General features: G+C 45.3%; 1 protein-coding gene across 2 annotated transcripts in view; it reads left to right on the plus strand.

The window, feature by feature from the left end:
• LOC144127947 (putative 4-coumarate--CoA ligase 1) overlaps positions 1 to 15,527 on the plus strand; it is a 160,479-nt gene that overhangs the window by 22,400 nt on the left and 122,552 nt on the right. Inside the window, exon 2 of one of the 2 annotated variants that reach the window (XM_077660962.1) lies at positions 8,600 to 8,749. The exons of the other annotated variant lie outside the window; for it this stretch is intronic. Coding sequence (XP_077517088.1) covers positions 8,627 to 8,749 — 123 coding nt within the window. The 5' untranslated portion in view covers positions 8,600 to 8,626. The remainder of the gene's footprint in view (positions 1 to 8,599; positions 8,750 to 15,527) is intronic. 2 annotated transcript variants of the gene reach the window in all.

A 15,527-nucleotide genomic window follows, 5' to 3' on the forward strand; every position in this document is an offset into this window, starting at 1 on the left:
GCCAATGATGACGTCATGGTCCAGTATGGTGAATGGAGGGGGAACTACGTCAGTATGACGTCAGGTGACGAAATGGCGGCATAGTTTCTGTTTCTCGAATCCAAGATGGCGGCCATTAATATTGGTCGCACCCCTCATCTCTTCCCCCTCTTCACCAAAAAATGACCTAAATTTTGGAGGAAAACCGTCCCATTACGGGACCGCCATGCACCTACACATTCGTTCCGCTATATATTCTCCGACAACAACGGGCACCATCCGGGGACAGTTGTATTCTGAATTTGGTAGGCAAATAAAACCCTATGGGTTCTGGTATAGAAATAAAACCACAATTAAATAGTAGGTACACACAGTATACATGCAATTACTAACTGAAGCATTACCATATCTCACCGCAAGCTTAATTCTAGGCCCACCTTGATCCCCCAAACAAAGAAAATTCCGTTTGGGACGTATATTGAGGCGGTACAACTCGACAATGCGTAGACGTGCATCTTAATTTCTCAAATAGATGGCACTAGGCGGTGATCGTTCCGCTAGGCGGCGTGCGTGCACGCCTAGCCGAGCATGGTGGCAATCCACCCCGTTTCAAAGGGTATCTACATTCCGATTCTCGAAACGAGCAGCGCGTTCTTCGCTTTCATCCAGTAAACCAAACAGCTAACGCTAGTTACTTCAACGTCTTCCAGACGGTGGCGGCTTTTTTGAAGTAAGTGCAGTTTTTTATGTCTGTCTACCAGTCGTTCCCCAAACAATATTACAGTACTGAAGAAGATATAAAACTAGGAAATTTTAGAGAATAGTTTTATCTTCGGTACGCAGAATTTCGCTCAGTCTCGCAATGACGCCAACGGCACTGCGTATTTCCGATTGGAGTAACTCAAGATGCTTGTTGCAAGTTAAATGTTTCTGAGAAATGAACGCCAAATATTTTCACTGTATCAACTATATGAATGCGATCGGTGCCTAGTCGTAGATTCAACGACGTCAGCTGGTCTTTTTATTTTCGCGAATATAAAATTGCTTGTATTTTAGACGAGTTTATTCTTAAACAGTTTGTGTTAATCCATAGGTGTAAATCAGCAAGCGCTTTATTCAATAGCCATTCAATGTTTGCTTCTCTCTTGACCCTAACAAAAAGCGTCGTGTTATCTGCGTACGAGACAAACTGAACGCAGTCTGTGCATCGAACAATGTCACTAATACAAATGAATTACAATGGCTGAAATATGCTTCCTTGCGGGGCTCCAGTTGATACAGCCAGCACGGAAGACTTACTGCCATTTATGTCAACGTACTGCGTTCTAGTTTCAAGATATTACTTAAGCATGCAGTGCGTGAGCAATGCCGCGGACTCCGTATGTGTGTAACTTGGAAAAAAAATTGAATTATTTACGAGATCACACACTTTTGTAAATTCGATATAGATCCCTGCTGTAATCTCTATCTTGCTAAACGCTTCTAAAATGATTTCTTTTTGTGTTTCAAGGGCCGTGTCTGTTGATGGGTGCCGTCTGAAACCGTGCTGAAAGTCAAAATGCAAACTGTGTTGCGAAAAGAATGAAGAAATTTTGTGTGCAATATTTTTTCGATTTCTTCGAGAAAATTGGCAATACGGAAATTCGACGATAATTGCTTAGTGTGCCTTTATCCCCGCGCTTGAATATAGGTAGTACACGAGTGACCTGCATTTCTTTAGAAAATATGGCTCTAGATAAATGTAGGTTATACATATGAGTGATAACTGGAAAGATTAGCTCAAGAACGTACTTTACCGGGATCACCTGCATTCCATTTCTGCCTTGAACTTTACTGTTTTTTTATAGCATTCATGAAGAAATAAGCTTCTGAGCAATTTGTTGGTTGAAGATATAGTGACTGACTGCTGTACATTTCCGGCAGATAGTGATCACAGTTTCCAATAATATTGCAGCAATCCTTCATCTGATTAGATTGTTGAATGAAAAGAGTATTGAAACCGTCGGCTAGTTCGCTACTGGAAATGCACACTCCTTGGTGCTGGAAATTTTCAGGAAAAACCTCTGTACCACCAACTGAGAGCAAGAGTTTCAATTTTCGCCAGACTACATCTGACCGCAGAGTAGTCTCGTTCCTGAAAATATTAATAGAATAAAAATTCTTTGCTGCCTTTAACTTTGAGCTGAGGCTATTTCTATATGCCTGAAAAACAGAAAAATCATTGCCAGTTTTGGCCTCAATGAATCGAGCATATAATGCATTCTTGCAGTTAATCATGCTCAGCACCTCATGCGTTAGCCAAAGCTTGCGCGTTTTGGATGGTTTTTTTAGACGACGCAAAGAAAAATGGGCATCATATCTGAATCTCTCAATCACAACTTTAAGATTAGAGCATGCGGCGTCGCTACTACTTGCTTTATAGACGGTTACCAGTTTTCTTCATTAATTCCAAAAAGGAAAGATTCAAGATGGGTGGAAATGATGATGTGAACAAAATTATTTTCTTTACATTTTTTTCTTTTTATTTCACCACAACACGGATTGAGAACTCAGGTCGCACTTGTACAAAATATGCGTTTCTATTTCCTGTCAATATTCATTGATTGATTGATTGATTGATTGATTGATTGGTTGGTTGGTTGATTGGTTCGTTGGTTGGTTGGTTGGTTGGTTGGTTGGTTGGTTGGTTGGTTGGTTTGGTTTGGTTTGGTTTGGTTTGGTTTTGGTTGGTTTTGGTGGGTTCGTTAGGGTTGGTTGGTAGGTCGGTCGGTCGGTCGTGGTTGGTTGGTTGGTTGGATGGTTGGCTGATTCATTGATAGATAGATAGATTCATTGATTGATTGCAGCAGTAGCACGTAACCCGAATTTGGTTGCCATGGGAACCTCGTGGCGGGTGTTTAGCTTTGAAGGAGGTTGATGCACTAAAAGTTCAGGAATGGTGAACATTGCATGCACAACCACGTGGTGGTACCCGTGTACGGATACACGTATTGGTCTATTAACCGATCTAATATCTTGATCTCTCTAACACCAATGTTTTGAAAGGTAGCTGAAGGGTTACCTTCACTGCGGCAACCCATCATAATTCTTAAGAGCATTTCCGACTACATGAGAAGGGTGGCTAAAAGGCTCGAAAAAAGGCATATAAAATGCAATGTACAGTGCATATAGCGTTATTGGCAGATGAAGAATATACTATAACGAAAAAAAAATTATGCGGAGAACGCCAAGCAATAATGTGCAAATCACTAACACAACTCACTTAATTACAGAGAAAGGAAAGCTGTAGAAGTGAAGTCGAAGAAGAAAATCCTGCCCTCGGCATGGGCCGGTTGTTTTCTGTCGCCTATCCCTACTAACCGTATGGCACCACTTGCGCAGAGGTAGATCATACACCTCGCATGCAAGAAGACCAGGTGTGGAAACCCGGTGGCCCGTAATTTTACCGGATAAGAAAATAACTATGTCTGTCAACTGTCAATCGAATTGCATAACCAGGACTACGATGCAGCCTGTTCTCGGTGACCAGAACCGACAACGCACTCCCTCACCAGAGCAGAATTTGGCCACCCTGGTGCAGTACTACTTGGCCACACCCTCCTATAAGAGTACACCAATTAACCCTCTGCCCCAGGGTCCAGCGGCTGCGATGAAACTGACCAAGGCGGCGGTGAAATCTGTGACGCAGCGGAGGGTGCTAACAATCTCTGGCTCTGGACAGGCCGCCTTTGGAAACTAAACCTTGAAACATTTACCGCTAGAGCCTTATCCAGTGTGGGTAGTCTAGCAGCACTGTTCGAGGTACTAGCGGGTATAAAATGGGATGTCATGGGGCTTATACCTGTGTTACACGGGCGTTTTTAACGACAGTTCAGTTAACCGCCAATTGAGGATTTCTACTGCCGTTGAACTCAACTGGAATGGCCAGCTGTTACACGAGCACTTCGCGTTCAATTCAGTTAGCACTCTAACCGCATGACCTCGCGTCTAGAGCGAACTGACAATAAGAAAAAAACAGTGTATGCATTCTTTTCTTGTAAACGATCGTAGTGTATATATTCTTTCGTATAGTGACAATTTTTTGTGTATTCTTAGCTTTGGGGTAGAAATTTGCGCATGCCGAAGCATACTTAGCCAAGACAATCCAGTAAATGGGCAAGTGTTTGCTCCGTAGGTCGCCGTCTTGTCAGTTTGTCGTTCAACTAGGATTTCTGATCTCAGTCGAACTCAACTGCCATTGAGATTTTAAAGGCAGTTAGCATTGTCGTGGAACACCGCTAACTGCCGTTCAGTTCAAGTGAGAATGAACTTAACTGCCGTTGAAAATGCCTGTGCAACCGGGGTATTAGTGAGATTAGGAGAACAGGTGAGGCTATACAGAGCTGAATAGCGTGCACGTACTATGATGTAGGCGGCGACGAGCCTTCATCAGCTATGATGAACAGGTCGGAAGAAACTTCTATGAAGAGGCTGAATCAGTAATAATAATACTAATTGGTTTTTTTGGGGAAAGGAAATGGCGCAGAATCTGTCTCATATATCGTTGGACACCTGAACCGCGCCGTAAGGGAAGGGAAAAGGGAGGGAGTGAACGAAGAAAGGAAAAAGGAGGTGCCGTAGTGGAGGACTCCGGAACAATTTCGACCACCTGGGGATCTTTAACGTGCACGGACATCGCACAGCACACGGGCGTCTTAGCGTTTTTCCTCCATAAAAACGCAGCCGCCGCGGTCGGGTTCGAACGCGGGAACTCATCAGCAATGAGCTAATTGAAAACACAGTACACTGTACTGATGGCTGAGTGCAATGCCAAAGAAGCCAAGAAGCAGACTGAAGACAAGGCGGTGGTCGACTATGAAGTAGGCTCTTGGAATAGCAAGAGGGGGGGGGGGGGAGTTATTGGTACAGTTTGAAGAGAAAACTAATATATGGATCATGACTATCTTCTTCCGGAAACAGGACAACAGGAACATGACCCGGAAGAGCCCCAATGGTGAGACTAAAAATGAAATGGTCTTCATACTATGCGCTTACCCTGACATCGTGCAAGACGTGGAGGTTCTCGGTAATGTGCGGTGTAGCAGCCAAATGATGATAACGACTCGAATTATCCTTGACTTAAAGAGCGAACGGAAGAAACTAGCGAGGCTGGAGCCACTAATCGAGTTAGCAGTAAAAAAGAAAGTATTAGAATTGAGGATGCCGCTGCAGAAAAAAGTATACACCTTTAACTGAGGACGACTTCAATGTCGAAGCAATGAGCGATAATCTGACCGCTGTCATTACGAATTGCGCTTTAAATGGAGGCGGTAGGATGTTTGGACAGTATACCGGCAATCTCTCTCAGGAGACGAAGGATCTGATTATGAAACGCCAAAGCGTGAGGGCGTATAACCCTAAAATCAGAGTATAACTAGCAGAGCTATTGAAGATAATAAGTAAGCGCATGTTAACCGACGGAAGAAAATTTAGTGTGGATAAAATCGAGCGTGTTCTGAAGAACGGAAGCAGCATAAAAGCGGTGAAGAGAAAATTAGGAGTTGGAAAAATCAGCTGTGCGCGTTAAGAGACAAAGAATGCACCGTAAAGGCTACCCGGCAATAGAACATATTCAGATTGTCAATCAGATGCTAGAACAATGCGCAGAATATAAACAACACCTCTATCGCCTTTAAACATTAACGGGAAGTATTTGACTCAGTCACCGCAGCGGTAGCCTAGTGGTTGAACATGCGCCTCGCGTGCGGTAAGTGCGGGGTTAGATCTGCCGCGCCGCCGGGTACTCACCGGTTATACAATAGGTACAAGTTTTCCTTCGGCTGGTGCTCGGCTTAATCAGGGTAAAATGCTTGGGAAATGGTTCTTTGACCCCATATTGCGCAAACAAAAAATGCCGCATGCCATGTCGCTCTTTGGCCTCAGATGCCTTTACGACATTATAATTTCACTATCATCGTTTGACTCAGTCAAAACCTGATCAGCCATGCAGGAATTATGGAATCAGGGTGTACATGCCTTTATATAAAAATACTGAAATATATAAGGGCAGCACAGTCATAATAGTCCACATTAACGTCAAAAATAAAATCACAATGCGGAATGGTGGCAGGAAGGCAGACACGATCTCGCCAATGCTATTCACCGGCTGTTTGCGGGAGGTATTCAGAGGCTTTGATAAGAAACAGGACAGAGGAGATAATATAGAATATCTTACCAATCTGTCATTTTCTGATGCCAATGCCTTGCCAGATCTCTCGGGTGATGAAATGCAAAGCATGGTGAACGACATAGACCGGCAGAGCAGAACGGTCAATGTAAACAATTAACATTCAGAAAACCAATGTAATGTTGAGCAGTCATGGAAGGAAACAGGACTTTACGATTGGTATCGGGAGACTGTATGTGGCACAAAAACACGTCTACATAGGGCGGGTTGTTGCTGCATAACCGGATCATGAGAGTGAAATAGATAGAAGAATAATGATGTGGTGGAGCATATTTGGCAGGTTCTTTATGCCACGAATGGCAGTTTACCAATATCACTAAGGAAAAAATATACAACATCTCTATCTTACCGATACTCATCTGCTGGACAGAAAAGTGGAGGCTAACGAAAAGAGCCAAATTTAAATTCAAGAGAACGCCGCGAGCTATGGGAAGAAAAACCATGGGTTAAGAGACAGGAAGAGGGCAGAGTGAACAAGGAAACATACGCGGACTAATGACATCCTAGTCGAGACCGAGCAGAAGAAATGGGCTTGGGGAGGACATGTAATAAAAGAGTAATTAAGTAAGAGAAGGCATGCGTAGCAGGGGGTGACAGAAAACTAACTGGGTGGATGAGATTAAGAAGTTTGCGGGGCTAGTTGGCCGCAGCTGGCACAGGACAAGATTAACTGCAAATAATTGAGACGCCATTCTCTTGGAGTGGACGTAGTCAAGATGATGATGATGATGAATATAACCTCGCACAAAACGTGTGAGCGTGTGCTAAATCTGGCCAACCGAAATGACGAACCTTGCGAAAGCCCGGCCATAATGCGCTAGGTTTCGGTGGGGCTTCAAGCATGAACCAAATGCCGTCGCTTTAAATTCAAAAGCGAGCTACACGTCACTTTTTCATTCACATAGAGAAAGTGAGCGTTGTGAAAAAGTTTGATTAAAATACGCTGTAACGCCCGCACGGAGTATTAGGATACGCACACGCCGCATGCTTGAAAGGGCAATGTCAGCTGTGTATGTCAATTTGCATCAACACACTCATTCTAAGCACCCACTACTCTCATTGCTGCATTGCCCTCAGCGGATGAAGTAGAAAACATTCTCTTGAGCTCCCTTCACAGTTGAAGGCGAAGCAGTACGGCATCGCAACCGAGTTCTAGTAGTGTAATTTGCCGTGCTCTAGATCTTCCAATTGGTATCAAAGTAAGCCCCAAGTTCACCGCTTTCACATAGAACACTCAACGTTACATGTCGCGCAGGCAACTGACGTGAATGGCTTTTGGCGCGAGCCGGAGAGAGAGGTCAAAAACGGCGCGAAATTCTTTGTTTATTCGCACAATTCTTTGTTTATTCGGGTTTACGTACTTGAACCAAGTGAACGTGAGAAAGAACGTGTTCATTCTTCTATTGATGGAGACACTTAATATCCGCCTTTAGAGTATGGTACGATGTCTTTAGGGGGTTAATCGCCATATATGTAGAATTGCTCATTCTATACTTAACATTCATAGATGGCAGCAAGTCCCTATAAGCTGCCAGCCCAGTGGCGCAGTGGCAGGTGGCGGTTTCTGATCGAGCCACCGGTAGAGATTGTGCGACCCATGTTGCTCTTCCCACAGCAACCTCTCGCGCAGGTGGAGGGACGGCCGAACTTACGCGAGTAATTCTGGCAAGCTCAGGTTTCTAGACAACGGCACAAGATCGCACGTACGCACGTACGTGCGGTGAACGGTGAAAGTACGTACGGTGACAAGACTCTTGGTCGGTGTTGGTGAGTGTATGAGTGCTACCGCACGAAAAACTCGCTCGCACTCCCATGTGGGACCAATTGGGGAATCGGGAAGCGGATGGGTTTAGGGCGGCGCGAGAAAACCAGGAGGAAGTGCCAGGGAGAGTGCGGTGTAGGGAAGATCTAAGAACAGTGCTTATGGCAGCCCGAGCGGTTTAAGTGCGGCAGGGCTAGTAGGGCCAGCTGTTGTGCAGAACCTCATCTTCCACGAGAAAAAAGGTTTTGACAGAACTGCATAGTTCCTTTCTTGGCGTTGTTCTTGTTGTTTTTAAGAAAAGGGGATGCTTCTCACCTTCTTCAAACATAAATTACACTCTCTAAATATTCATAGTTTATCACATGCATACAGGTAACGAAAGCTCTTTGGAACAGAGATGAATCGTCAAGCGGCTATTGATGCGTTTTGCCGTGATCATTACGTAACAAGCAAGAAAATCATTATTTTATACGTAACGAGAAATAAACTAAAACCCCCTAAACCCTATGTTATACCCTCGAAACAAAATTCTGTCAATGATTACTGTTCTAAATGAAGGCCTCTTCAGCTTCCCGTTTTCCGACCATCAGAGATGCAAGCAGAGGCTGAAGCACCTCATATTTTCGTTGCAGGATATCAAGGTTCTGCATTGGGTAAAGATGAAAGCCCAGATCAAAGACGGCATCGTCCACTCACCTTACCAGGCCATCGAGATCCCCGTATGCTCATTCTATGGCTTGGCCAGAGACAAGCTCCTCAGAAATCCTGAAAAGACAGCGCTCGTAAGTAGCACGTATCCTGCCCGCTCTCGAATGTTGGGATCCCCGTCGTGCTGACCACGCGAAATGCACTAGGATATGAAATGCGTGTTCGCTCATGCAAATAACAAGAGGCAAGTCAACGCAACTACCCACGAAAGCAGCTCAGCGGTGAACGCGCAGCTTTCCTCTTCTTAATCAATAAGCCAACTATCCAAAAGTGCCAATCTACATAAAGTCTTACATGAATTACTTCCGCATCATTTTATTAACGAAGAGATTCTTTGCTATGCGCCTGTTTATTGCTAAACATAGGCGTTTCGTTTGGTGACACAGCGGGAAGAAGCGAAATGGATCACTCAGGCATTAAGGTCATCGTTCTAGGTGAGCGCACTTAAAGTACAAGCCGCGGTTGCTCAGTGTTTAGCTCAATCGTCTGCTGAGCATGATGAGGCTGGGTTGAATCCCGTTCACGTTCGCCGTGCTGCTATGGATGCAAAAGGGAGCGAGGCTATTTGTTTAGACAGCCGCCGTCGTCGCTTCAGTGAACGCAGTTCTAGCGACGTGCGTCGTTTAAAACGATAGCTCTTGCTGGTCTTTCAACGCAAAAATAGACGTAACACCATAACCCCATCACGGAGTGATGTCTGGCACTGCTGCGTCAGCGCCGCATTCCGAGCGGTGCTGTCAATGCACCGATGACATAATGGTGGCCGCTTCACGATGGCGCGTAGCGGTTTTGGTGAGGAGGGTTCTCGTTGAGCGGAGGAGAGGGTTAGTGATCGCGCTTGCACTACATTGTCGACTTACCTGTAGCCATCAGGTAAAGAGAATTATAGCAGATCGAAAGGTAGTCTTGAGAGAGGCATGGATTATAGATGTAGTGGCGCTGAGCTGAACACATCAATGAAGACACACGCCTGAAATATGGGAGGGCCGAAGAGAGAGCTTCGACAGCATCGACTGACGCTAATCTATGGGAACGAGATGGTACACACGGAAGACATGCGTAGTTGTATTGAGCAGCATTACGCGAAACAGGCCGTTAAGAGGACTTTCAGCAGAATAATCATAGCGTCTACAGACTTGGGTAGAAGGTGCGCGAGCTGTGATATGCGCACTAATGTGTGGGCACGGGTAATATGCAGTTGCGACGTCAGGTGTATGCATGCGGTCATGTAATTATCGATCTTGTGACGTGCTAATAACATAAGGCAGAGGCTCAGAAGACAAAGGATTACAAAATGTATCACACACATAGCATTCCATAAATTTCCGTCCAGTTTCGTGATTTTCTCAACACTGCGTATAAACTATAAGCAATTGCTCCCCTCATGCTACCCCTGCCGTCTCTTGTTTTACTTACTCGCGGGACTGGCTCAGTTGCTTTGGCGTTTGGAAGCTCATCCCAACCAATTCTGGACAAAAGTATGTTTCAACTGGAAAGGGCTCATGAACGAGATTTTTGCATATATTTTTTGTGATTTCACTGCGACAATCAATACATCCACAGATCTTCCCTCAGCAGGCCTAGGTTTAGTTTTGCTTTTAACGATTTTGCTATCGCCAAAAAATGTTTCCCCTTGATTTCCTGTGGCAGTCCTATCTACTCCATGCGAGCGATGGTAAAATTTTACAAGAAAGATCTTTCGACACATCGGAAAAATGAATCATTACCCTCAATATTTCGATGGCAGTACCTTACAATATACAACATTTAAAACTTTCCCCCTATGAATGCATGCCTTGAATCCCCAAGTTGCGCGAACGAGCACGATTGCGGCGGCCGCATCTTGACGTAGGCAAAATGAAAAAACGTCCCTTTGCTGTGCGACGTCGGCGTAGTTTAAAGAACCTCTGCTGGTGAAAATACCTGCGGAGGGATTCATTATCGCGAACCTCATAGCCTATGCCTATTTGTCGCTTCGGAACAGTAAACCCAATACATAATGCCATCTTTCTTTCACTTTCCTTCTGTGTGCACGCGGCAGCGATTGTTAACCAATTACAGCAAGTCGACAACCCGGTGCACTTTCTTGTTTATGCGGACGGAGCAGCAGCAGCCTGTACGTGGCATTCAAAAAGCATCAATATGCTGACATTTGTGTGTGCATTGCAGTCGACCTTTTTACTTTGCAACCTCTTTCCTGTCTCCCTTTTTTCACCGCGCTTCATGGCGCGGATCACGTGTGTCCCGAGAGCGAAATGGTATTTGTACAATTTTTACCTCACAACCAGCTTTATTCATTGGTGAAAGCAACAATGACGCCAAATTTTGAGAAATGTTTAGAACTACCTAGCCGCAGCTATTTGCTATGGTCATGGTATTTACCAGCCTTTTTATTCGAACACGTTATTTAGCGCATTGAAAAACCTCAATGCCGCGCATTTAGATTCGTCTTAGGACACTGCAGGAGGATGAATAATATAGGCGCCACGAAAGGGGAACTCAACTGTGAGGCTTTCTCCTAAAAATGAAGGCTCAAACCCTTATTAGGTACATTTTATGAAAAAAAAAGAAATATGGTGTTAAGACATTTACCATAAAGACTATCGCTATGTTACCAGCCGTACCGATCATACTGTCGAAATTCGTAAGCATCACGTGAGGGCACGTACACCAAATCCTTATTTGTCAGATCGGTTGGAGATAGGGACTGGTTGAATGAAACGCGAGTGGTGTTTTAATGAAGATGTATCTTTATAGGTTCTCTAACCTACCTGCTCAAAAGGGTTATCGCTGAGTAAAGAAAAAAGTCCTCTTTAATGCTGCCTAGTACTGAATGATGTATTCTTATACGCTTGTGGGAAACTATTGTCCGTGCTGCTGGTACTTCAAATTTATCTTGGCAAATTATTGTAAATGCTATAAAAATCTGACTTCTTTGAGCCCGCAGAAGCGTACAAAGAACTCAATATACACATGGGACTTGAAGTCTAAACAATTCCTCGTAGTTTAAAAAACGTTTATGCTATGATAATTTGCGTGCCTAAATATTATTCAGACATCGTTTTCTGCCTTGGGGAGTTTCGGCTTTTTGCTCAGAGCGTAAAATATTTTTATGGACGTAAGAGTGGGCAACGATTAGGACAAAGTGCTGCGCTCATTCGTGGAACCCGAACCGACGAAAGCAACAGCAACAACGACGAAGTGTGTTGGTCTTGCTTGACGCCACTAGCTATAGTTGTTCTGCCGCGTCGCTGTCAGCTATTCCTCTGTAAATACACCTACCGTTTGGATGACCGCCAGGTGACTGCCGGAGCACACGGACGCATCTCATGTTGGCTCCGGAGTTTTCTAATGTTTTGTGCAGTTTTTCGAGAGTTCATGGACTGAAAGTGCTGAAACGGTTCGTGAAGGTGTTGTAAAGCATTTTGTCCACTTTTATGGACTTTCGAAAACGAAATTTCGTGCTTGACACGGAACGGCAACGGTACGCTGAGCCTCGCAGTAGGCCCAGCTGAAACCTGCCGCGTATAGGCTAGGCCTAGCCTCACAGTGCGCACATGGCTTCACAAAACGCTGAGCCTGCCTGCAGCAGTAGGGTATTCCAAGTCGGCGGAGAAGCAATCTAGCCTGAAGAATTCGCCGCGGACTCTAGATGGACCAGGGACCTCACAGCCCGTAAACTGGTGCACCCAACACCGCACCACGAGCCCGCCACTTCGAGCTCGCCTCTCAAGCCCCCGGACGGACCCGCCATACTGGCCCAGCTTAAACAAGGCAAGTGTCCTCCATCAACTATAAAGCGCAAGGCTCCGCTACCCAAGCTAACCGCCTTAGACCTGAAAATCATCTACTGCCTGAGCGGGGGCATAATTCTCCGCAAACCAAATGGGGGCTACATCCTATTCCTCGTATGCACCGCCCTGAAATTCCCCATAGAGGCAGTACGTCAGCAAGATGCCATACGCATAAATCCTCGAAACAACTCCTTCACCATGAGTACCCCATCAGAGAACAGAGCGGAACGCTACGTTAGGCTACAGTTTCTTCAAATCTCCAACATGGCCTACCCATTAAATGCCTACATCGCCCAACCAGACAATGCCATCCGAGGAGTTCTCTACAACGCTTTCTACGACCAGACGCCTGAAGAGATAGTTCCGGAACTTCATACTTTCAACAAAAGTAGTTCGTATGACATTACAGACGCCAGACAGTTGGGAAAGACTAAGAATTACTCGTCACTTTCGTCCACACAACGTCGGTTCCAAGGCAACTACGTTTTTACAGAGCCGTATATAACTGCTATTCCTTCCTGCCGAAAGTCGAGGCATGCGTCAAATGCCAGGAAGCTGGTCACAGAAGTGACGTCTGTGCAAACCCAAGCGAAATCTCTGCGAGCGCTGGGGAGAGACTCATTCACTACTCGAGCCCCCAACGCGCGCAGCCAAATGCATCATCTGTAATGGATCCCACCTCACGGGCTCCAAGGACTTCAAACAGTGTTTCAACCGACCGGGCAACAAAAGGCCGACACCCAAAGAATATACGACAAAGAACGCAACCCTCTGGAATCCCGCCGCAGGCAGCGATCAAGCTCGAGAAGCCGCGCCAACTCCCGAAAAAGGTCCCGGTCCAAGTCCTTTCCAAACCTGGTCAGACAACCCACGTCTGAGAAACAAAGAAAGACCTGAAATCCACATCTGACAAACAGGTTATTTGGGGTCCGCAATCTCCTTCGCTTGTCCGTGAGAATAATCAACTTAAACACAGATTGAACAGGAGAGCAAGCAAATCCAACACCAGGCAAATTGATAGCCTTAGAACTCAAATTGAACTGCTACTACAAAGAATCCCACCAACAGACTAAATGAAAATCCCTCAAGATATCCCCTTTCTTACCCTGTTAGCTAGCACACCGAACTCACCCACCCAAAGCACACCTGCCAAAGGCTGAGCAAAAGAAAACTGTCACTGAGGACTCCACAACGTTAGGAACCCTGATCAACGCAATCACTATTCTTGCACAGAAATTGGGAAAAAAAATTCAAAGCCATGGCCAAAAATATGAGCACATGGACCAGCAATCTCAACAACAGAATGACGATGCTCGAGCAGAGATCTAGAGCCCGGACGCCATCGCTGCTCAGGTGCAGATCAAAATAGACCAAGTGTTTCCCCCCACATATATCAAATTTAACCCATTCGCGTTCAGACTAGTGAATGTAGGCAGCAAACCACAAGGAACCTAGAGTGTGGCAGCGGAATTGCAGAGGATATCGCTCCAAGCGAAGCAACTGCAACTCCACATTCAATTTCTCTCCGACACAGCAGTCTCCACAGTCATCGCACTACAGGAAACTCAAGCTCCTGTCAGATTAGTGAACAGCACTCCCCACAATGCCAATGAACAAACCATTGCAAAGGGTAGCAACCCTAGTTCACAGAGCATACACCGCTACAGATCACCCCGTAGAGGTTGAAGACATGGTCGTCACGTAATAGAGCTTGTGGAAATATGACGGGGGACAGCCTTCCGCCCCGCCCGCACTCCCACTCCGCGGATGCAGCGTTCCCGCTCGCTAAGCGCGGTGGGATTCGTGCTCGAGGGACAAAGGGAAGGGACAATAGCGTTAACACTCATATGCTATTTATTACACTTGCAATTAATACACAGAACAGGCCAGCTAGCTACAAAACATCAACGAGGCATTCCTAGGAAGTAGAAGGTAACGTAAGAAGGACTTCTGACTTACCGTCTGGGGCAGGGGCGCGACTTCGGAAGTATCGGCGGCGAACATTTGTATGCGCCAACACTGGCGGCCGGGTTTTCCCGTAGGGCAAAGCCATTCCCTAGCATTTGCTGGGGAAGGCGACCAGAGCGCGCGTTTGCCGCGCTCGCTTCGCTGCCTAGAAAAGGAAAAGGAAAAAGGCGACTCAGTGTACATCACAGAAAACATGACCAACTATTCGAGAGTGTTGTTGCAAGCCACAAAAGAGTGGGCTTAACAGGCTGGCTTTGCATATGTGTGGCACGTCAACGGGAAAATTTTGGTGCGTAGAAGGAGTGGCGATGGCGCTAAGGTTATCAAGAGCGTAAGTGACCTCTCCACACTTGTTAGCTAAATGCCTTTTCGTGTAGTCGGAAACCCGTGACCCTTATCTTGAAATGGCGCACCTAGGGCACGTTACCTTAGAAGAACTCTTAAGAGAGCTTGGTGGTCAGACACAAGGTTATCTTCGTTGTTTTCACTTAAATGCACAGTCTGTATTCAACAAGGTTGCTGAACTAGAATCCTTGTTAAAAAAGCTTGAGAATTGTTTTGATGTTCTGATGATAACAGAGACATGGCAAACAAGCAGTTGTGACACTTTTGACCTTCCTAATATGACAACTTTTTCTGTTAGTAGAACTACTCGTCGCGGTGGTGGTGTGTCTGTGCTAGTAAGCTCTCTGTTACAGCCTGCCTTGCTTTCAGAATTCTCTTGTGTCACAGTAATTTTGAGATTATTTGTCGGCAAATCAAAGACACTGTAATTGCAACTTGTTATCGCCCTCCGGATGGTTCTCTCCTTGAATTTTTTCTGTTTTTAGATAATTTATTTTCATTTGTTAACCAAAACAGATACAATGTGATACTTGCCGGTGATTCTAATGTTGATATGAGTAGCAATAGTATGAAGAAAACAGATTTTGAAAATGTATTGCTATCTAATGGCTGTATAAACCATATTGTTTCTCCCACACGACTAACGTCGTCCACGCAAACAATTCTAGATTTAGTAATAACAAATTATGATGCTAACCTTGTCAGTTCCGGTGTTCTTACTTACCCTATTAGTGATCACTATTAG

Source organism: Amblyomma americanum, chromosome 4 (assembly GCF_052857255.1).
Source record: "Amblyomma americanum isolate KBUSLIRL-KWMA chromosome 4, ASM5285725v1, whole genome shotgun sequence".
In the NCBI taxonomy this organism is placed as follows: domain Eukaryota; kingdom Metazoa; phylum Arthropoda; class Arachnida; order Ixodida; family Ixodidae; genus Amblyomma; species Amblyomma americanum.